General features: G+C 52.9%; 1 protein-coding gene across 1 annotated transcript in view; it reads right to left on the bottom strand.

Annotated features, from left to right (window-relative positions):
* MVB12B (multivesicular body subunit 12B) overlaps nt 1–22,323 on the bottom strand; it is a 181,437-nt gene that overhangs the window by 21,912 nt on the left and 137,202 nt on the right. Inside the window, exons 7-8 of the mRNA XM_040482333.1 lie at nt 2,654–2,709; nt 8–67 (exon numbers count right to left, since the gene is read on the bottom strand). Coding sequence (XP_040338267.1) covers nt 8–67; nt 2,654–2,709 — 116 coding nt within the window. The remainder of the gene's footprint in view (nt 1–7; nt 68–2,653; nt 2,710–22,323) is intronic.

Here is a 22,323-nt window from a genome sequence, read left to right as displayed (position 1 = left end):
TGCTTACCTCTTTTTCAATTTCTGCCAGAGATTTGATGGTGATTCCCAAGAGATCAAAGGGCTGCATCTGTAAACACAGATCAAGGCATCCTTTTAAACGGCTGGAAAATGCTGTTTCACATTCGCTTTTATGCATGACGACGGTGACATCTCAAACCACCGTATGTGATCTAGCGTTTTCTCTATTCTTTCAGTGGAAACCCACCAGGACTCTAGTGATCACTGAGGGTACAGGGGTGAGCGACGGGAGCACATATTGCAGAAAACCTGGCCGACAACAGGGCTGGCCCCTGCTGGCAGGGACCCTGCCTGGTCATCTGTCGACAGCACCCAGCAAGGTCACAGCCCTCCTAAAAGACAGTGACTGTCACTGATCACTTCTGCCTCTTCTCCATGCCCGTGTCAAAAGCCGGTTTGCTCCTTTCACAGCTGGGGGGCCGGAGGGGCACAGGGCTTCACCACATGCCACCCTGACTGCTCCATCTATGTGGTGGGATGGGTCTAAGCAGTTCCAGGAGGCAGGATGGTCAGTCTCTTGTCTGGGACTCCTTGACATCCAGGGAAGGAGCCGGAGGGAGTTCTAGGCCTCTGGAAATGCAAGGGGAATGAAGGACGTGCCCATCAATTATCATTTGAGAAATGAGAAATGATCAGTCGTGGTGAAAACTGGTAACACTGCACTTTAATGGGCGTTTCTAGAAGTTCACGAAGATGGGAACTTTTTCTGAGGACGCTGGCTTTTCAACAGACGACATGAAAAATCAAATGCACATGGCAACAAGGGTCAGCTGGAAGCCTGGAGAAGTCTGGGCCGAACGCATGGTGAGAGGGGACCTGGTCCTTGGTGCCCCTGCTCTGAGCCCTCTCTGGGCACATCGGGCGTTTCATATTCTCGAGGGGGGGGTTCCGAAAACAGGCAGCCGGGACGAACAGGTGAAACCGGGGTCTCAGACAAAAGCCCAGGCCTTCGTGGTTCCCAGCCACAGCCCAGAGGTGGGGCTTCCTCTCCTGTTTGGAGCAGGGTGGCGGGGCCGTCCTGGCTGGGCTGGAGGGGGAGGTTAAAGGACAGAGCACAGGGGGTGTGCGGCACGGGGCTTGGCCCAAGCCACCGGGCCTCGGGCACGTGCTGAGTCGGCAGCGCCGGGCAGCAGCGAGCTGGCGAGGGCGATCTTGGGGCAGGGCCACCGAAGTCGGCACTCCGCTCCCGGGGCTGCGCTGCCAGGAGCCACAAAACAGCCCGGCTCTCCCCCGCTGCCAGCCTGAGTGGCAAGAACGGGGCTGCTTGCCCGCCATCCAGCAGAGGTCCAGCTGTTGCATCATTAGGCTCTAACTGCCCCACTAAACTTTCCCGATTGGAGCCGGTGCGCAGGACGAACAGCCTCTCCGAGGGAGCGAGGGAGCGAGGGAGCGGGGCGGGAGAGGCGCCAGCGTTGCCACGGCAACGCAGCCAAGTGGCGTCGGCTGAAGTTACTCATGCTCCGCATGTCACGTCACGAGCATTTTTCAAGATTAAGCTGCTTACCAGAAGGGTTCAGAGGAGGCCTATTATATTTCATGAAAATGGAAACTACAGAGCAGGTCAAATCGCAAGCCGGGTGGTTTTAAGCTGGATCCAAGAAATACACTGAAGGATTCTTTAGCTGGTGCCCAAACTGGGGCCCTCACGGTTATTAGCTACTCGAAGCAAAGTTCTGCAAAAAGGATTTAAAAAGCCCTGAAACAAGTCTATCGAGCCTGCACGGGCCAGGCCTGTAACAGTTGAGGGCGGGGGCTCTGCACCCAAGGTGGGGGGGCACCATCTGACAGGGTCCCAGGAGTGCCAGGTGGGGTGGGCTCCCCCCACAGTCTGGGATCGGGCCTTCAGGCCCCCAGCCAGCCCCCTCAGGCCCCCTGTCATCAGAGATAGCTCAGGGGCCCCGGCTGGCCGGTGCATAGCATGGGGTTCCTGGGGGCCCACAGTGAGCGGGAGAGCACAGCCGCAGGCACACACACTAGCCGGCCGGTCCTGCCATTCCGAGGCCTCCCTCCAATCCAGAGCAGAGAGTGTGGTTATCGCAGCATCCGGCAATGACCATGAAAAAACCAGGCAGCCTTCTTTCTGTAAAATGTCATCACGGTTAAATAAAAAAAACAAAAATGAAGTCGAACCTGGGGGCGCCTGGGTGGCTCAGTCGGTTAAGCATCCGACTTCAGCTCAGGTCGTGATCTCCTAGTTTCCGAGTTTGAGCCCCACATCGGGCTCTGCGCTGTCCTGACCTTCGGACCCTCTCTGTCCCTCCCTCTCTCAAAAATGAATAAACGTTTTAAAAAAAATTTAAGAAGTTGAGCTTGGAAACCAAGAACATTCACAATGAGCCCAATTTATGGTCACATTGGGGAAAAAAAAAAAAAAAAAAAGGCTTGGCCATGGCCGAATCTGAGTTTTTCCGCTTGTCTGCCTCCCTCCTTCCCCGCCCCTCGTGCCTGCTTTTCCCTAACTCTCCGAGCACCTGCTACGTGCAGCCATAGCTGAAGGGGCCCAGAGAGGGAGTTGGAACAACACAAGGGAGGACCGGGGTGTGAGGGCTGCCGGGGGGGCCCTGTGTGATGAGCAGAGGGAACGCAGGCGGGCTGGGGGTGACAGGACAGAAGGGAGATCATGCAGAACACTTACACTTTCTGGAACACAAGAAAACTTCTCTGAGATCATAAAAGGCACACCATCCATTGCTGCAAAAGAAGAGAGGAAACGGCATTGCAGACACCGGTGACGTTCAGGGACTTGAGATGCTGACGAAGTACAAGCTGACGCGGGCACAGGTACCATAGGACACTCACCCGGTGCAGAAGGCCAATACCTCGCACGCCCCCGGAGCACCACACAGAGGCACAGACCAGAGCCGTGGGGGCAGAGAAGGGCCTAGAGGCTACCTAGGAGTCAGGCCTCTGATCTATAAGCAGCGGGGGCCACCAAGGGGCTGGTGGCAGGAACAGAGGCTCAGGCAGGCGGGGAGGGGACACAGCTGTGCTCTGTGAGGTGGGCAGCGGACGTTCTCTCAGCTGAGAGTGACACAACCCTCCAGGCTGCCGGGCCCACGGGAAAGGTCCAGCTTGGAGGAAAGAGTGACTTGGGCGTCAGAAGGACTAGGTTTGAATCCCGCCTGTGGGTTTCAGGGAGCTTAAGTTACATTTTAAAAGGAGGATGGCAGGGCCTGTGAGGAAGGGTGCGTGTGCACTGGAGGCATGTGTGGCGCCCGGCACGGAGCAGGGTGGGGGCAGCGTGGCCACCGTGGTTCAGCCTCAGTCCCCTGGGCCTGGGCTTTTTTATTTTTTTATTTATTTTTATTTTTTTTAAACTTTTTTTTTTAACGTTTATTTATTTTTGAGACAGAGAGAGACAGAGCATGAACGGGGGAGGGTCAGAGAGAGGGAGACACAGAATCTGAAACAGGCTCCAGGCTCTGAGCCGTCAGCACAGAGCCTGACGCGGGGCTCGAACTCACGGACCGCGAGATCATGACCTGAGCCGAAGTCGGCCGCTTAACCGACTGAGCCACCCAGGCACCCCGGGCCTGGGCTTTTTTAGATGGACTGCTGTCTTCAGGGGACAGCAGAATGGGAATGGGTCCCAAGCAAACAGAAACACCAGGGTCTGTGGTGCAGTTCCCTCCCCCTGGCCCTGCCGGCAATGGTCCTGAGGCACACTGTGGCCAAGGAGGACGTGGAGAAGACGTGGTGAGCGGGCTCCCTGGGAAGCAGCTTCCCCCAGCACCCAAATGGGGCTTCCCTGGCATACAGGTGGCAATTTCTTTCAGTCCTAAGGAGGAAGAGTCGCGGGAGCGAAAAGAAGAAAAGCAGGAGAAAAAGAGAGAAGTCTGGGACAGAGTCAGAGAGGTCTGATCGCCAAGAGGATCATTTTACTCTATGTTCGTAATTTATTTTGGACAGGAAAAGAATGAAGCCTTCTCTGGGAAGTCTGAAGAAAAGGAAATAGCACAGCTGGCCCCAGCTGCCGCACCGCCGGAAGCTTCCTTTCTTTCTAAGGTTGCTGTCCAAGGCCTGTCCCCCTGCCCCCTGGCTCAGATAGAGACTTCCACGGTCGGTGGGGGGGGGGGGGGGGAGGGCTTCTCCCCCCATTGTGAAGTCCCCGCAAGCCGCTGGGGCTGCCTGGAGGAACTCCAGCTAAGGGCCAGGAACAGTGTGACACTTCCCCTAGAAAGGGGTGATGGGAAGAAGCCCACAGTCATCTTCCGCAGTACGTCACACATTCGGACGTGACAGGTGACATCGGCGCACATATGCGTGCATGCTTGTGTATAGCCGCGAAAACCCATCAGTGAACAGATGACCCCTGAAAGGCCACGTGCTTTCTAGAGGACAGGATGGGGTCCCACCCAAAATCCAAGAAGAGGCCACGATCCCTACCCAGCAACTGCCACCATCTTCCCAACTCCGGCTGTGAGCCAAGGTTCACCCCCGATGGCTCTCCGACCCCTGACCCCCTGCCCCCTTCTCAGTGCCACAGAGGTGGGTGGGCACGTAGCACTTAGCACTTGCCATCATGTCACAGAATGGGTCCTGCTGAGGGCACACAGGTAGCAAGCAGTGACTCAAATCCTCTGACCCTTCCATTAGGTTTAAATGGATTTTCTGAGAACACACCTGCCTCTTCCAGACCAGGGCCTCTTCAAGGTTTTGACGACCATTATCATGCTCTCCCTAAGTCTCCAGGTGGCCCTTCTACGAGCTCCTCCTGATCGACCCAGGCCAGGAAGTGGGTGTGTGTGAGAATATTTCAGTCAGACCAGCCCTTCCCCAGGCCTCCCCGCTCACTGGCCATGCGTCGCCCTGCTTCTGGCCGTCCCAAGTCAAGGTGAAAGCCACGGTCTACTTTGCCTCTCCTTTAAATTCCCCAAGCCCACTGCTGTCCCCCGCCAGGGCCACGTCACTCTGCTCTCTGTACACACGTCTGCACACACACACCTCTTGCCGTTTCTTTCTGCCTGTTAGGCAGCGGGGCCCAAGGCTGAGCTCCCTTTGCTCGCCCCACGTACCCCATGCAGGAAGCACGCTGACCCAGGGCCCGGTGTAGTCTTCAGCGAGCCCATCTTCAGCACACAGCCCCGAGCGGAGAAGCCCTGATCATTCATTCACGAGGCTTATTGGCGTGGGGTGGGGGGGGGTGTTCCGAGAAGCCAGGCGAAGAACTCCCCCTCACTGTTTTGTGGCTACTCCTGAAGGCCCATGTGTGTTTAGAGAACGTGTGTTCTGGAGATGGGGTGACGTGCAATGGCCTGATCACCCCCGGAAATGAGAGGCCTGGGGAGCAGTGGGCGCAGGGGCGAGGCAGGGAGGTCCCAAGCTGGGAGCACATCAGCTCCCCAAACGGGGGGATTCCTAAGGTGGGGGTCCCCACTGGCACGTGAGGGCCTGCAAGCCCATCACAGAACGCCCTCTCCCCTCCCCTCTCGTGCTGACCCCTGGCTGCCCTTCTGAGTGCCCCTCCAGCGGTGAGCCATCCCAGGGGCGCTCCCCCTCCTCCCCGGGGACCTGGCCGGGGCCACATCTCTCCTGGCAGTCCACGAGAGTCCCCTCTGCATCCCCGCATCCCCGGCACAGGGCAGGGCCTGGAGGGGCTCGGTGGCTGGCCCCACAGGGCACGTACCTAAGCCCCAGGGGGCTTGGTGAGCTGCTGACTACCATCTTCCCCTAGTAACTGGGAAGATTTAAGCAGGGAGGAGGAGTACTTGGGTTTTTAAAAAAAATTTTAGCACATTAGTAAAAATTCAGTAAATTTCGTTGAGGTGAAATTCACAGAATATAAAATTAATCATTTTAGAGGGAACAATCAGCGGCATCTGGTCCATTCACAATGTTGAGCAGCCACCACCTGTCTCTTCTTCCAAAGCACTTCCCCCCTCCAGAGTCATCCCCCAGCACTCAGCACTTTCCCTCTATTCCCCACAGCAGTGTGTTTTTATCTCTCCTTCCAACTGACGGTCATGCCTTTGAAAAGAAAGATCTAGAAGATCTGGCTCTCCGGACCATGGTGGCCTGGCCTCCTGGAATGTCGCGTTACTCCTTCTCAGGTTAGGACAGGGAGGCACACGCATGCACAGCATTTCCAAAAGGCCCGTCTTAGCTTCTGAGACAGACCAGAGGAAGTGGGTAGGTCTCTCAGCTGCCTGGAGGAAGTTTCATTCAGAGGCGCCTCCCCCACCATGCTCTCAGGCCCTTCCCCCACCACGCCCTTCCCCAGGTGGAGACCTTACTTCCAGACCTGGAGTATGGGGGGGGGGGGGATTTGTTGGGGCCAAGGGCCAGTCCCCCACGTGAACATCAAGGTGTTTGATGAAGGTACTCCTTCTGGTCCTCGATTAGGGTCAAAGGCAATTTCCTCACAGAGCAAATTTCTCTAGGAGGCTGAAGGCAGAAGACCAGAAGCGACGTCTTTATGGGGCCACACTGGAGGCAGCCCTTGTGGACAGAAGAAGGGAAGAGGCACCCCGAGACTGTGTGAGAAGAGGCAGCCGTAGCCTTCAGAGCTACGCTGGCCTGGCTCGCCCCACGGCTGGTGCCCTGCTGATGGGCTCGGCGGCAGGGGAGATGGTGGGGAGGACCACTCAGATCCAGTCTGACTGCCAAGGGGAGCTGACTGGTGAAGGGAGAGAGATGGGAACTTCGGGATAAATGTCCACTTTAGAGTTCACGATAGAAAGATGGGCATGGCTGGATGCTTCTCATGTTCTAGAAAACAGACTTTTAACGGGCTTGCAGGAAAAAGAAAGCAAGTTGACAGGGTCCTGTGGGCTGAAGTTCCCGGACGGAGCTGGCGAGAGGAACAGGATGCTGTTGCCATGAGGGGAGCCCCTTAAAAGGGGAGCCAATAAAACTTTGCTAAACGGTCTGCCGGCCAAATTTCATTTATTTAAAAAATCTAGTATATCAAAGGCTTGAGTGGGCTGAAAGAATGTGGATTTTAGCAAAGTACTTGGCAAAATTTCTCACGTTACCTGTGTGGACAAGACAGATAAATATGGCTGGACAATGTTAAGGGGAGGGGAATCCATAACTACCTGGACTAGATGTTCAAGAAGCTGATTAATAGATTGACACCGACCTCAACTGACCTCTCCGGAGGCAGTGAAGACATGCCTAGTAGGCTTATCTAGGATGTGGCTGATAGAGAGATCTGGGAGGAGAGTCTATGAACCGGGTAACAGAGAGAAATCCAATAAAGATCTCAAAAAATTGGGATCCTGGGCTAAATTTAACGATGGAATTTATTGAAGGTCAATGCTAGTAAGTCCTGTACTTTAGGTCTAAAAAACCTACTGTATTAGGTGGGATGAAGGACATGTGAAATAACAATAGAAGACATGAAAAGAGACTGGTTTGTAGCTGAACAGGCCGGTAACGTGATTTGGTATTTAACCAGGCAGGAGGGGTCCCATGGGTAAGTTATGGTGCGACAGTCCTGGTGCTGGTGAGAGAGCCGCCATCTTGGTCTGCTCTGGGCTTGACTGTGAGTTCAGTATGGGGACTGATCTCTCAATGGGTCCTTCTCAGGTGGCCTACAAGGAGTCCCAGGATGGTGAGGGACCTGAAGTCAGACCACGTGAGGAGAGGGGAGGAAACCATCAGGTCTCATGCTCCAGGAAGGTGTCATCCCTGTCCATTTTTGTTCACCCTCTAGAACCCAGCACTGTGCCAGCACATGGGGAAGGGCAGAAAGATGGGGATCCTGGTCCAGAGAAGACTCGAAGGTGATCGTAACCAAATGTCTGCACGTATTTTCAGAGCTACCACAGGGCAAGGACGAAAGGGAGGAACAGCAGAGCTGGCTGACCAGGGTCCAGGCAGAGGCCACGTGCTGGGGAGTGAGGGCGGGGTTTTATGTGTTGGGGAGAAAGCTGATCTGTGGGACTGCTGAATCCCCTTCTAATTCCATAACATCCATTTCTACTCTTTATCTGGGCAGCCATTCCATATTTTAAAATATCTAGAGATTTGCCAAACATAATTCTTAAAATCAATGGCACACATTTTTCATGTGTTCCAAAAGAGTGTTCATAAATCATCTCCATCCTGGCTACTCATGGGGGAGCCACGTTACTTCCTTCCTTTCTTTCTCCCCTAGCTGAAGCCAGTGTTTTGTCTTCACTTTTCTTTCGTGCTCAGAGACTGTGACACTCGCTCAGTCTATTGCCGAGTCTACTCAGAGAGACACGTGGGGGAGCTGGAGTGAGAGCTGTGAGCGAGGGGGTCCCTGCTCTCATAGAGCCACTGTTCGGATCCCCCAGGCTGCCCTCCCAGGCAGCCGGGGTCTGGGTGGGGGATCTCAGGCAGGCACCGCCCGGCCAGTCCGTGGCCACAACCCAGAAGCAGGGACAACGCCTGTCCTTTTCTTGCTGGCACCAAAGGCGGCATTCCTGGGGCACATGGCAGTCCCCTCTCTAGGCCCCTTGGCTCCCGGGGACACGACAAAGCCCCCTTCCCCACCCACCGCCAAACCCTGGAGGTAACAGAACCGCTCCCAGTTCTACAAACGAGGCAGGAGGATAGGAACCTCCTCCATATTGGGTGGTGAACACGTAGCAAGCAACTTAAGCCTCAACACGGATCGCTTGCAAGTTATACTCAAGGAAGCCGCAGGGCGCCTGGAGGCTCAGTCGGTTGAGCATCTGACTTCGCCTTAGGTCATGATCTTGCAGTTCAGGAGTCCGAGCCCCCATCGGGGTCTGTGCTGACATCTTCGGATCCTCTGTCTCCCTCTCTCTGCCCTTCCCCCCCCACTCTCTCAAAAATAAACAATTAAAACATTGCAAAGAAAAAAAAAGGAAGCCGAGGCCGAGAGCAGTCAGGTGCCAGGATTCGAGTACAGAGTCCAGCTTACAGTGGCTGTGTCACTGTAGGGCTGCGGCGGGAGGGTGGGCCTGGCGGTTCAACGGCCTGGGTCTCACCTCCAACTCAGCAGGTGCGGACGTGTGGCCCGGCAGGCCGCCCCACCACTCTGAGCCTCGGCTACCCTGTGCGATGGGGGGAAAGACGCAGCTCTCAGGAGGCTGTGTGAGGGTGACAGGGACCCCGGTCACAAGAGAAGCAAGGCCCCCGGCCCGCAAATGGTGGTTTCCGCCCCGACCTACAGCCACGCGCCAGACAGGCTTCCTGTTAGTACCAGGACTGTGTTTCCTTCTTCTTCTTCTTTTTTTTTTTTATTTTATTTTATTTTTGGTGGCAGTTTTAACAAAATGCTGATCCACGGCACGGAGCAGCATACAGCACATGAAAGCCAGGATGTGCCGCGGGCTCCGTAGTGCAATTAGCATTCTCCTAAACAAACGAGCTTCAACAGAGCTGTAATTAAGCAGGCCTGTAATTAAGTATATGCCCTTTATCATAACGATCATGCTTAAAAATGGCATGATGCACGGAACTCTGTTATTAATGCTGTAATCCCAGACTGAAGTGCGAGTACATAGAAATCAGCGTGTCAGGCCTGTCACCGGAGTGTTTGTAAAATACATTAAAGAAAAAAACCCAGGAAACAATGAGCTCATTCAACTGTTCTTTTTACAATCAGGCACTACAAGTCAAGAGGATTGTGAATGCTTACAGAATCTGCAAGGTTTAAACAAATAAAGCTCTAATCTGCTACCACCCCCTATTCTAAAGAAGGAGAAGGGGGGGAATTCCCCCCACCCCCCCCCCCCGACTGACCCGAATACCTGACTTTGCTATTCTTGGGGGAAGTAAGTCCAATTTGCACACCGTATTTGTTTGGACATAGAATCAGACTCCTGCTTACACAGCCTAGCTAGGACCCTGCAGGAACTCTGGCTGGGCAGGGGACAGGCTTAGAGTTCCTGGACCTTCCCTTCGCACGGGGACTATCACTTTACTCGAGAAGGCACTCCCTCAGAGCCATCCCTTGAACTCTCTCCTCCAAACACACACCATCGGACTTCTGCGGGCTCTATGCCAACCCACCACCGACCAGTTCCCGAGGGCTCCAGAACCACGGCCACCCCGTTGCCTTGGGGTACCCACAGCTGCTCAGGGCTGCCCACCCCTTCCCTCACAGACATCTCATCGAGGAAGTGCTCTAATCAATGCATGTTTTAATTTCACCATGCTTGACAAAGGGTCACAAAATCACGTGGCAAAAAATGTGATATTTAAAGGAAAAGACTCCATTCCCAGCATCGCAAGTATCGTCCGCTTATAGGTAAAGCCCTGTAACGTGAACTGGAGTCACAACAGCTCAGAAGTACTTGCGCAGACCATGGCGAACGAGGTGGCTTATTGGCAGGTGGTCATTTTCCGAATAAAGGTAAATGCAGCTGGAATGGTGCAAGGCCTTTAATCCCGGGTACCTGCTTGTAAGTAATCAGCAACCTGACCCTTTCTTCTCTCCTTCCCAGTGGATTCAAGAGTCCTTTACAATTTGTGACGGGAAAGATGCCAACACCTCAAGATCTCAAGGCCGGTCCTCAAAATTCATTTGCACACCCAAACACCAAGCCTGTCCTGTTTTCTTGGTGATTTCACTTTGGGGATATTCCCTGGGAGATATCTGTAGACACCTCCAGGACTGTCTGCTCAGTGACATTCCAAGTGAGTCCACATAAGGCCAACCACGTCGTTCTGGATCCCCAAAGCAATTTGTTTTTCCAGTTATTCATAAGCCCAAAGAACTGACTTATTAGCCACAGTGCCCTCCTGAGGGAGGAGGGAGTGGGTGCCAGAGTCAGACATGTGTGAGCCCTGAGCTGGGCTCAGCCACTTGCTGGCTGTGGGATGCGTTGGGCAAGTCACTGGGCCCAAGTCACATGGAAGAGGACTAACCACGCCCACTCTGCAGCACTGCTCTGGGGATGAACCCGCAGGGGAGAGAGGGCAGAGCACGGCCCCACCTGCAGCGGGCACGGAGCACGCGGTAGTTACCAGTGATTCGCAGATACCAACAGCCCCCCGCTTCTGCAGAGGCGTGATTCAGGCCGGGTCCACCACGGACTCAGGACAAGGGTTTAATCTCTCTGTGCCTCTCTTTCCTCAACTGTAGAAGGAAAGGATCATACCTGGATCGCTGTGAAGCTTAAAGGAGGTAAAGCCCCAGGCACAAAGTACGTGCTCGATAACGGTCACCATGACCATCATTGCCACTGCAGTTGGGGAGAAGGCCCTTCCAAGAGAGTAGACCTCTGTGGTTTTCGACCTTTTACATCAACACGTTACGTGCAGCCACATTAAGTTCTGTAATCCGGGGCTGTGAGTCCCAATCCAGAGGCTTCTGGAGGTGCCGAAGCAATGCCCGCCCCGGAGTACCTCAGTGCCCCCCACCCCCCGACCATGGCTCTCCCTGGGGTCTGCCATCTCTGGCATTATAGGTCAAGCTCAAGTAGGAGCAAGGCCCAAGCTGGGCCCAGGCTGCTTCATGTCCCCCAGGAAAGAGTCCCAAAAGTGAAGTAAAGAAAACTGCCCCTGGGTGCCAGGTCCATGAGAAATAGCATGTTCTTCAACATAAGGTGGCTTCACCTGACAAATGAATATTCTCTGAGGTTCTACTGAGTGGGGGCAATTAGGAAGTCTCCCCGCTTCATTTCTCAGCCTCCCTGTCCCCCACACAGAACAACACCTGCCAGTAAGTGTCACTTTAGTCATGTGACCCACTTCATCCCCCCCATCCCTGGGAGGAAAGTGAGTCCCTCCAACATCTGCCCCCCCACTTCCAGAGCTGCCCCTCAGGGGCCCGGGAGCTGGGGCCTGAGCAGAGGGAGCCTAGAGGGCAGGAGTCCGGACAGGTTGGGCCACGTGCGCTCCACAGCCACGGGAAACTCTAGGCCTGTGCACAAGGACATCTTCCTCCCTCTGCTGCAGAAATGCTTTTTAATTTTTTAAGTTTATTTATTTAGAGACAGACAGAGAGAGTGAGCGGGGGAGGAGCAGGGAGAGGGGGAGAAAGAGAGAGGGAGAAAGAGAGAGAGAGAGAGAATGAATGAATGAATGAATGAATGAATGAATATCCCAAGCTGGCTCTGCACTGCCAACTCGGAGCCTGATTTGGGGCTCCAACCCACGAACCATGAGATCATGACCTGAGCCGAAACCAAGAGTCTGACACTCGACCAACTGAGCCACCCAGGCGCCCCCAGAAACGCTTTTTAAATTTTCACAAGTATTGAGTGGCTTGGGCAGAGACCTACTACGTTTTGCTCAAGGTAAAGATAAAATCCAACTAAGTGACACTTTTCCCCATGAGCAAAAGGCTCCTGGACTGTTGAGGAGCCACGGGGTAAATGTCCCCAGTGCGGGACAGAAACTCCTAAGCGAGCTGGAGCGTAACAAAAGGGGCTCTGTAAAGGCAGAGTAAGAAGCAGACGGAGGGCCAGCGAAGGTCTGCTGCCCCTGGGAGCGACCACAGTCCTCCGGAACACAGGCACGGTCCGAACAAGCAGTTCAGGCCACGGCGAGTTGGGGATGGGGGCCAAGTGCGGATGCGGAACAGCCTGGCCTCTAGCTGCTGAGCGCCGGAACGTCAGGTGCGGGGCGTGCGGGCAGGGCTCGGCCGCATGGGCAGGAACACATGCCTCCCCATCTTCTCAAGACCGACTCGTACACGGGCAGTCCCGACTTAAGACGGTTCCACTTACGAGTTTTCCACTTTACGATGGCACAAAGGGACGTGCTTTTGGTGGAGGCCAGATTTCAAATGTTGAATTTTGATCCTATCCTGAGCTAGCGATGAGTGGAACGGTCCCTTCGTGGTGCAGGGCGGCAGGTCCCAGGCAGCCAGGTGACCACAAGCCGACGGCCATGCTATCCCCGAATAGCCATCCTGTTTGTCACTTTCAGTACAGTATTCAACACATTACAAGAGACAGCCAACACTTTAGCAGCATATAGTAGGTTTTTAGACCCTCTTGCCCAACTGTAGGCCACCTTAAGTGTTCTGAGCACGTCTCAGGTAGGCTAGGCTAGGCTATGATGCTGGTAGGGCAGGTATAGTAAATGCATTCTCAACCCGCGATGGGTTTATTGGGACGTAACCCCACAGGGAGACGAGGAAGACCTGTATCTTTTTAAGTTGTATTTTTTTAACCCCCTCAATAAAGGAATACATTTTAATTTCGAGAGAGAGAGCGCGAGCAAGTGGGGGAGGAGAAGAGGGAAGGAGCACAGGGAGAATCTTAAGCAGGCTCCACGCTCGGCGTGGGGCTCCAGGTGGGGCTGCATCTCACAACCCTGAGATCACAACCTGAGCTGAAGCCAAGAATCAGATCCTTAACCAACCGCACATAGCACGCAGGCACCCCAGATGAATACATTTTCTGAACAAACAGTTCCAAAAGTATAGCTGAGTTGAAGTGCCCCTTGAATTCAGAGCCCTGATCCCACACCCTCCTCAGGGCTAGCCCTGGATGTGGTCTATGCACGGCCCATGGGGTCTTCCCAGCCTGTTTGCATGTGCGGAATACATGCACGTACGGACCCGTTTGCATACGTAGAGAAGAAATACAGAATTTTGTCTTGTATGTGCCTGTGTTTTTCATAAAAACAGTATCACCGCAGAGCTAACTGTTCTGAATTTTGCTTTTTTTCAATAGCTGTCAGCATTCCCAAGTTGGTAGCGACAGACGTATCTCGGTCCTTTTAACAGCTGAACAGGAGAGTGGAGAGACCAGCAATGGCCAGCTCATAAGGAGCCCTGACTGCCATTTTAAGTGGCCTGCATGTCACCACGAGGTCCCTGGAGAGCCACTGAAGGGTTTTTGAGCTGGAGAGAGACATGGTCATGTTTTGTTTTAGGAAAGTCTTTTTTGAGTGTGGAGAGAAGCATGGATTAGAGGGAGTGAGGCTGGAGGCAGGACCTTGAGGGAGGAGGTTCTTGGCAGGAAAAGAGGTGCGGGATGCCGGTGGTGGCATCTAGGACTGTGACAGTAAGAAGGGAGTAGTGGGGACAGATCGAGAGGTATTCAGACGCAGGGCCAAGAGACTTGGCAACTGGCTGCAGCAGTGAAAGGGGGAGGAGCAGGGGGAGGAGGCGAGGGTGACCCCGAGATTCCGGCTTGGCCATCGGGAGAATAGGGGGCCGGGGGACCGGGAGAGGAGTGCGGGGTAAGCTGGTGGGGGCCCTTTTGGCTGTATTGGGTTTGAGAGGCTTGCAAGACAACCCAAGAGAGAAACTGGTGAACGTGGTTGGGACGTCATGAGCGAGATGCAACATTGGTCGGTAAGGACCGCCCAGATGGAAATACAGAAGTGAGGGCTGGGGAGGACTGGAGGGTTCCAGCCTGCTGGTGACTGAGGCACAAGAGAAGATGAGACATTCTGGGAAAAACACATGGTGGGAAGAGGGCAGGCCCACGACAGGGGACTGAGGACTGCTGACATCGGATGCTTGTGCTGAGGAAGATAAATCGGCCAGGGGGTTAGAATGGTGCTGGATCAAATCCGGAGGTGACAGCATAAACTTGATGTTAAGAAGTAGATATAGGGGCGCCTGGGTGGCGCAGTCGGTTAAGCGTCCGACTTCAGCCAGGTCACGATCTCGCGGTCTGTGAGTTCGAGCCCTGCGTCGGGCTCTGGGCTGATGGCTCGGAGCCTGGAGCCTGTTTCCGATTCTGTGTCTCCCTCTCTCTCTCTGCCCCTCCCCCGTTCATGCTCTGTCTCTCTCTGTCCCAAAAATAAATAAACGTTGAAAAAAAAAAAGAAGTAGATATAGATACATAAACATACACAGTTACATATGTGTTTATACACTTGTGCACTTAGATGTATGCACACGCACTCCCAACATACACAACTGTAGGTATATCTCTATCCCCTGACAGCCCAGGAGCCGTGAGCCACACCTAGTGCCCAGATTTTGGGTTCTAGTGTTCTCCTCCGGAAGAAACAGGGGCTCTTTGTGGAGAAGTGGCTGATGGAAGGGAGGCGGGGAAGGGACAAGTCTGGGACATGCTGTTGTATCAGAAAGAAAGGCATCCTCAAAGAATCACGGAAAGTCCGCAGAAGGATCCGGGAGCCAGTGGGAAGGGGCTCCCGCTGGCCAGTTGGAACAATTTAAGTGTCAGAGTAATGATGACAATGAATAAGAACGCACCAGTGCACACCCAACACGCACAAACTGGGGCTGAGGGGAAGCTCTCCCTTACAATAAAACGCCAGCTCCTATCGAAGGAATGATGGGAGTTACAAAAATCGGTGGATGATCTGATGGGGAGGGAGCTATTCACGTAGCCCCCAAACACTTCCCACTAATTACATATCCACCACAAAAGGAAACACGCTAATTTTACAGTAAAGGAACCCGGCGAACAGCACCATAGGCAACGGATCCCAGCTGGGTCGTGCCAACATCGCAAACCTCCTGACGGGATGCCCTGAGAAGGGGACAGCGTCTGTGGACGCAGTGACAGTGGAAAGAAAACCAGCCTTGTAGTGAGGAGGCCCACGTGCGCGGCGGTCACATCTCAGTGTCCGCATCGGAGAGTGAACGGGCTGGGCCAGATGTCTCAGCCGGTGCTCATCTGCGACTTTAAAAAAAAAAAAAAAAAATGCCACCTGCTGTTCCTCCCCCAGGAGGTTCTGATTTGCTCGCTCTGGGCCCCGGGTAGCAGTTTTTCAACGCTCCCAGGTGAGTCTGAGGTGCAGCCCTGGGCTAGATGAAGTCTAAAATCCCTCCTAGCTGGACATTCTTCCGTCTCACAGAAGCATCATATTAAATACGTATCGGTGATTTGAGACCGGGATGAAGCCCCAGAAGATGCAGTTCTCAACCCCCCTGGAGGTAACAGCTGGTTTCTTGCTGACTTCTCCAGCCCTCGACCAGATTCTACTCACAAAGCCCAGTAACGGGTTCTGGTCAGATGCCTCCCCTTCCCTTTGCTGGAACCAAAGAGCAAGGAGAGAAGGTGTCCCAGGTTTCCATACGTCTGGAGCCGCTCCGGACCCACCGCTCTCTGGAGAGTGCTGCCCCAGGTGTGCCCGCCCGGGGGGCAGAGGAGTGGGCCAGGGCATTGCACACAGCCCCGTTTAAACCTCCGGATGGCCCTGTGAGGTGCTGCCATGCCCACCCTGCCAAAGCGACCTGGAACGCGGAAGGGAAGGGACTTATCAGGGCCACACAGCTGGTGAATGGCAGGGCTCGGGCAGGAACGGGGATGCTCGCTCCAAGTCCGCCGCCTTCCTGCTGTGCGAAGGATGAGGCGGGGATGTCCTCCAAGAAATGAAAACGTGACCTACCAATGGAAGTGGGCTGTAATCCGGAAGGGGAGAGAGCGGGTGGCAGGCGTGGGGAGGTGGAAGAGGTCTGGGAGCCACCGCCCGCGGCATCTTCGGGGCACTCTCCCAGGGGACACTCTTACAGCCAAGACAGAGAGACTCGCCTCTGCCGTTCGTTCTCTGATGTCATGATTCCACTTCGTAGGTAAGCTTTTAATGGTCTGAGCGCCCACGCACTTTATCAACAGGATAGTGGGCTCGAATATCCCCCAAAGACGACAGGTAGGACCCCATTAGACATTTTATTTAAGATTTGAAAAGAGCTTGCCCATAGGTTAAAGAGAAATGGCGCAAAATGTGGCATTTTGGTACCACCGCACCGAGCTCTTCTGACCTTGATTAGCGGGATCAAATTCCCCAGGGCCTGGGCATCCCCCAGGGAAGGAGAGACTCTGGGACGAGGGCCCCGAGGCACAGCCACCGTGGGAGAGGCTGCCTGCGCGGCTCCAGGCTTCAGCCTCCCTAAGCTGCTGGGTGGTTCCGAGACCAGGCACAGTGGCAGACAGGGACGGGCCCAATAAAACGGGACCTCCACGCAGAGCCTGACGGCAGTCCAAACCCAACTTGAACTTACACAAGACCGTGCTGCTTGCGTGCATTCAGACCAGGCCAGAACTTAACTGGAAGGGAAAAAAGGGGCACTTTTAGGTCTTGCATTTTTCTCCGTCAACAGAAAGCTCAAATCCTGAACTTCCCAGTTCAGCAGCCAAGGCCTGGCTGTCGTCCGCCTCACGTAGCTAGACCTCTACCATCTGGTGGAGGTGGGCAGGCTCCGCCGGCCCCCACGGCAGGGCATGGAATGACAGGAGACTAGAAATGAATGCCCGTGGCTGGGATGGGGCACAGGAGCGTGCACACTGGATCTACACCGCGGTGCGTTTCCAAACAGCATCGTTTTCGAGAAACTTCGCCCCAGGAAACGGCTTCTCTTGAAAGCAGTTTATCACCTTCCACAAACTCCCGTCCTGCGGACGGGCTCTCTGGACAGCGGTGATCTGAAGAGGAAGCTCTGAGAAATGATGCCTGCGTGGACACCCACCTTGACGTGGAAATCCCAGGGAGTATGCTCCCTTCCGTTAAACCTGGCGTGTCTGTGAAGTACAATGCCATAAATTACCCAGATCTCAGATTTAATATTAACCTTTAAAGGGCATGTCACAAAAATGTATTCTCTAAATATTGGTTGTTAGTTCACTTTGTAAGTCTATCACGGAAATAGGTATAAGGCTGCCACCCGTCTCTGACTACACCTGTCACAGACGTCTCCTGCCACCTGACAGTAATTCCAACCGAACCCAGCAGCCCCATGAGCGAACAATTCAACCATCCACTCTAACCACGACCCAAGCTCAGCCTTGAGATTTAATAATAGAGCCTGCTAATAGGACTCTAATTTCTAGAGCTGATGAACTTTCAGAGGCAACACGGGTTGAAATAGCGAGCGCAGAGATGACAAAGAATTTTAATCCAGGGTCCTTTGAACTATCCGGTGTAATAAGCACTTGTTCCTTTCCACAATGGGCATATAAAAGAGAAATCTCAATAATAATTGCTGTAATTATCTTGAAAAATATGCAGAGATTAATGGTGATTATGAAAATCTGTGTAATTGTTCTCTGAAATCATCACTGATCAAGCAGGATCCTGAGATGGCCGCTGCCAGAGAACTTTTAACGCCGAACAACATGTGGGCGCTGAAATGTGACATTTTGGCTTTCTCCTTGTAAAATATTACCCTGTGTTTACAAAGTTGTTTTTCATCATTTCTGAGACCCTGGCCTGCATTTTAACTCTTCATACCAGTGCCCTGAAAAGGTTCTAAGACGCCCTTAATGGGATGCGTATGTCATTGTGGTTCAAAGCCCCAAGTTCAACTTGTTATTTATTCAAATAATTAATTACTCTTGTATCCATCGAGCAGTTTGTCATGACACATTAATGACTTGATAGACTTCTATGAACTGGTGAACACAGAACAGCAGAGCGTTTTTATCGTCATTTAATTTTAAAACGATCCTGTGTGAAATTATCTAGTCGTGAGTGATGGTAGCATAAAGAACAGACTCAGCAAAGCCCCTTTTGGATCATCGCTTTATTAATGGTAACGTCAGGGAAATGAAAAATGCTAACATTGTCATATTCCGCTGCTGGGTGGAGATGAATGGCTGGGGGACGGGGCGAGGGCTCCCAGCGCTCACTGCCAAGAGCAGGAGCCCCTCCTGGCGCCCGGCCGGCGGGGACCCCAGCCTCACACACCCACAAGCTCCTCGAAACCACCTCCATGCCCGGGCTCCCTTTCCAGTTTATGGCTCTCGACGTCTATTACTTTGTGTGTGTGGTCTTTTTAAAAAAAATTTTTTCCCCACTTGAATTTTCCACTAGCGATCTAAAGCACCCTCACGAAAACATTTCACTTTATTGCTTTGAACATTAAATGTTATTAATCCAATAGAAAAACGTTAAAGATATTGCTGTCACCTTTAAATGTGAAATGATATTGGGCGCTAAAAAACGCTGGGTTAGTAGAAAAGATGTTCCCTTAGTTTTCAAGTCTTGAGATAACCGTTTTGGGTTGATGATAAAATAATATTTCTACAGGGCTCACAGCACAACATCTGCTTAAAAGACACTTCCTGTTCAGCTTTTTTTTTTTTTTTATATAGCGAAAATTGTTTCTCAATTGTTTTAATTACAAACTTGGGACTTTATGCAAACTACTCCGTGGCAGTGTGATTGGAAGACAATAGACGCAGTCCCTGATGAGCCCCGAACCAGCCAGCGGGCGGAATCGAGGGGCTCTCTCTGCCGGCCACGTGCATTGGCGCATCCACTGGGGACGCAACACAACAGGCAGTGAGGCATTGTTCCCGCCGCCCCCCCCCCCCCCCCCCCCCAACAGAGAAGAAAGAGTGGATCTCTCTCCCCTTACAAGCTTCCTGCTTCTGTTTCCCGGATCCCAGTGAGAAGCTCTACCACCCACCTGGATGTCTGATCCCGGGGCCTGGGACAGTAGGGACTTGTCCCCTATCCCCTCCTGCACCTGTCATCAGTACTTTAAATCCCAAAGAGGGGGGCGGTGGTGGCGGCTCACAGTTAGTTGAACTCCTACTCTGTGCCAGGCCCTGGTCTAGGGGCTTTCTGTGTCTTGATGGATTTCTCATGACAATCCTGAGTTATGTATTGTTGTTACTCATTCTCGTCACCCCCAGCCCCCTCCAATTTTACACAGGACGCTCCGGCTAAGGGCACTGAGGCAACCTGCCAGGAGCACACGGCAGCAAGACGCAGAAGCAGAATTGAACCGAGGAGCTGCCTCCCTCCCACGACACCACAGAGCCTCTCGATCCTCTCTGGACCACAGTCCTGGCCACGGGGGATGCCCGCCCCTCTGGCCCTGACATCGGCTGCTCCGCGTCACTCTAATCTCCTACTAACTGTCACAACTATCAATGTGGTCTGCGTTGAGATTTGAGAAACAAATCCAAGGACCCGGGAAGGTCCAAGCCAGAGGTTTAGTTTGGTGCCTATTCTCTGGAATGCCTTCCTTTTCCAGGTGGAGACACTGGGGCCCAAGTGCTCACGACTTCCACGGGGACGTTTCCAGCAAAGTGGGAGCTGAAGCCCTGGTCGCCCGAGGCCCCAGGCTGCCTCCACCCAGGACCTGCCTCATGTGCAGGGAGCATTTGCAGGAGCACAGCCTCACTTTGCCCCCTCAGGGAGGTGTGAACAGAGCCACTGAGAGCACATGCAGCGAGGTGGGGGTGTGCCAGGGTTAGAGACCGTGCGGTGGCAGATTCGTTTGGGGGACTGCTGGGGCCTCTCAGAGAGACTGGCAGGCATCCTCTAGAGCAGCTGAGACGGGTATATGACACTGTAGATGCCACAGGCAGGAAAAAAAAAAAACATAGTGGTTTCAAATAGGAGCCCCCAAGTAGAAAGTCCAGACGGGTAACGCAAATGGCAGGAGACACTGCTTCTCAGGCAGGGCACCTCCACCTGGGGAGCCAGCCCACGGAAAACAAGCCCTGAGCACAGGAGCCCTCTCTCTGGAGAGCAATCACGTCTCTGGAGATGGTGCCCCTGTGGGAGAGGGGCCAGTCCAGACAAGCGAGGGGGGTAAGGCAGGCACCGGTAAGCGTGGCCTTTGTTGGCACTTTGAAGACGGTGTCTTCACCTGAATGTGAGACAGGAAAGCATCAAAACCTTTGAGGAGAAAGCAGGAAAAAACCTTTTTGACCTCAGCCGCAGCAATTTCTTACTCAACACATCTCCAAAGGCAAGGGAATTAAAAGCAAAAATGAACTATTGGGACCTCATCAAGATAAAAAGCTTCTGCACTGCAAAGGAAACAATCAACAAAACTAAAAGGCCACCGACGGAATGGGAAAAGATATTTGCAAATGACATACTGGATAAAGGGCTAGTATCCAAAACCCTTATAAGGAATTCACCAAACTCTACCCCTGAGAAACAAATAATCCAGTGAAGAAATGGGCAGAAGACATGGATAGACACTTTTCCAAAGAAGACATCCAGATGGCCAACAGACACATGAAAAGATGCTCAATGTCACTCCTCATCAGGGAAATACAAATCAAAACAACACTGAGATACCACCTCACACCGGTCAGAGTGGCTAAAATGAACAAATCAGGAGACTATAGATGCTGGGGAGGATGTGGAGAAACGGGAACCCTCTTGCACTGTCGGTGGGAATGCAAACTGGTGCAGTCGCTCTGGAAAAGTGTGAAGGTTCCTCAAAAAATTAAAAATATAATTAACTTATGACCCAGAAATAGCACTACTAGGAATTTACCCAAGGGATACAGGAGTGCTGATGCATAGGGGCACACGTACCCCAATGTTTATAGTAGCACTTTCAACAATAGCCAAATTATGGAAAAGAGCCTAAATGTCCATCAACTGATGAATGGATAAAGAAGATGCGGTTTATATATACAATGGAATACTACTTGGCAATGAGAAAGAATGAAATCCAGCCATTTGCAGCAATGTGGATGGAACTGGAGGGTATCATGCTAAGTGAAATAAGTCAGAGAAAGATGCCGTATGTTTTCACTCATATGCGGATCTTGAGAAACTTAACGGAAGACCATAGGGGAAGGGAAGGGAGGAAAAAGTTACAGAGAGGGATGGAGGCAAACCATAAGAGATTCTTGGATGCTGAGAACAAACAGAGTTGATGGGGGGTGGGGAAGAGGGGAAAGTGGGTGATGGGCATTGAGGAGGGCACTTGTTGGGATGAGCACTGGGTATTGTATGGAAACCAGGTCAACAGTAAGTAATATTTAAAAAAAATAAATAAAAATATAGATGGTGTCTTCAAAGCTGGCCCCACATTCTAGAAGACACATCCTCTCTCTCCAAACCACAGGTCCTCAGACTTCCAAATGTGTCAGAATGACCTGGGATGCTCCCGAAAAATGCAAAAATCCCTAGCCCCAAACCTCGAGACTCTGGCTCAATGGCACCATGAGAAGCCCCAGCCTGTGCTTGGAGCCAGAGAGTGCTTCCGTGAGGGTCTCAGGGCTACAGTTTCCTGAAGATTTATGCACAAACAGGTCTCTGTTTACCCATAAGGACTAACTGTGGCAGGGCCAGGCAGTACCGCAGTACTGGTCACTGCTGTCACTTGGCAAAAGCCAGGCACTATGCTAGACCACATCACAACCCAGAGAGGCAAATGGGGGTCACCCTGTCTCATGGCGGTGAGAGGCAAGGGAGCCATGCTTCCAGTCCAAAGGGAGGCCAGCAGCGTCTAGCTTAGAAGGTCAGGATCTTGACACACCTACATAATTTAAGACAAGATGTCAAGAAATACCAATGCCAAAGCACAACCAGGCTCTCCACTAAGTGATTATTAATCACGTATTATGTAACCCAACCACAGGTATCTCTTTGTTCAGATCTTCCATGGGCAAGATACCCAGAAAGGTCGTTGGTCTATCTTTATATCTGTGGTGAGTTTCTGGAGTCCTCAGGGTTTTCTTTCCTTCCTTCCTTCCTTCCTTCCTTCCTTCCTTCCTTCCTTCCTTC

Source organism: Herpailurus yagouaroundi, unplaced genomic scaffold, assembly GCF_014898765.1.
Source record: "Herpailurus yagouaroundi ecotype Mexico unplaced genomic scaffold, PumYag 160, whole genome shotgun sequence".
NCBI lineage: Eukaryota > Metazoa > Chordata > Mammalia > Carnivora > Felidae > Herpailurus > Herpailurus yagouaroundi.
This window is presented reverse-complemented; position numbering and strand designations above follow the sequence as displayed.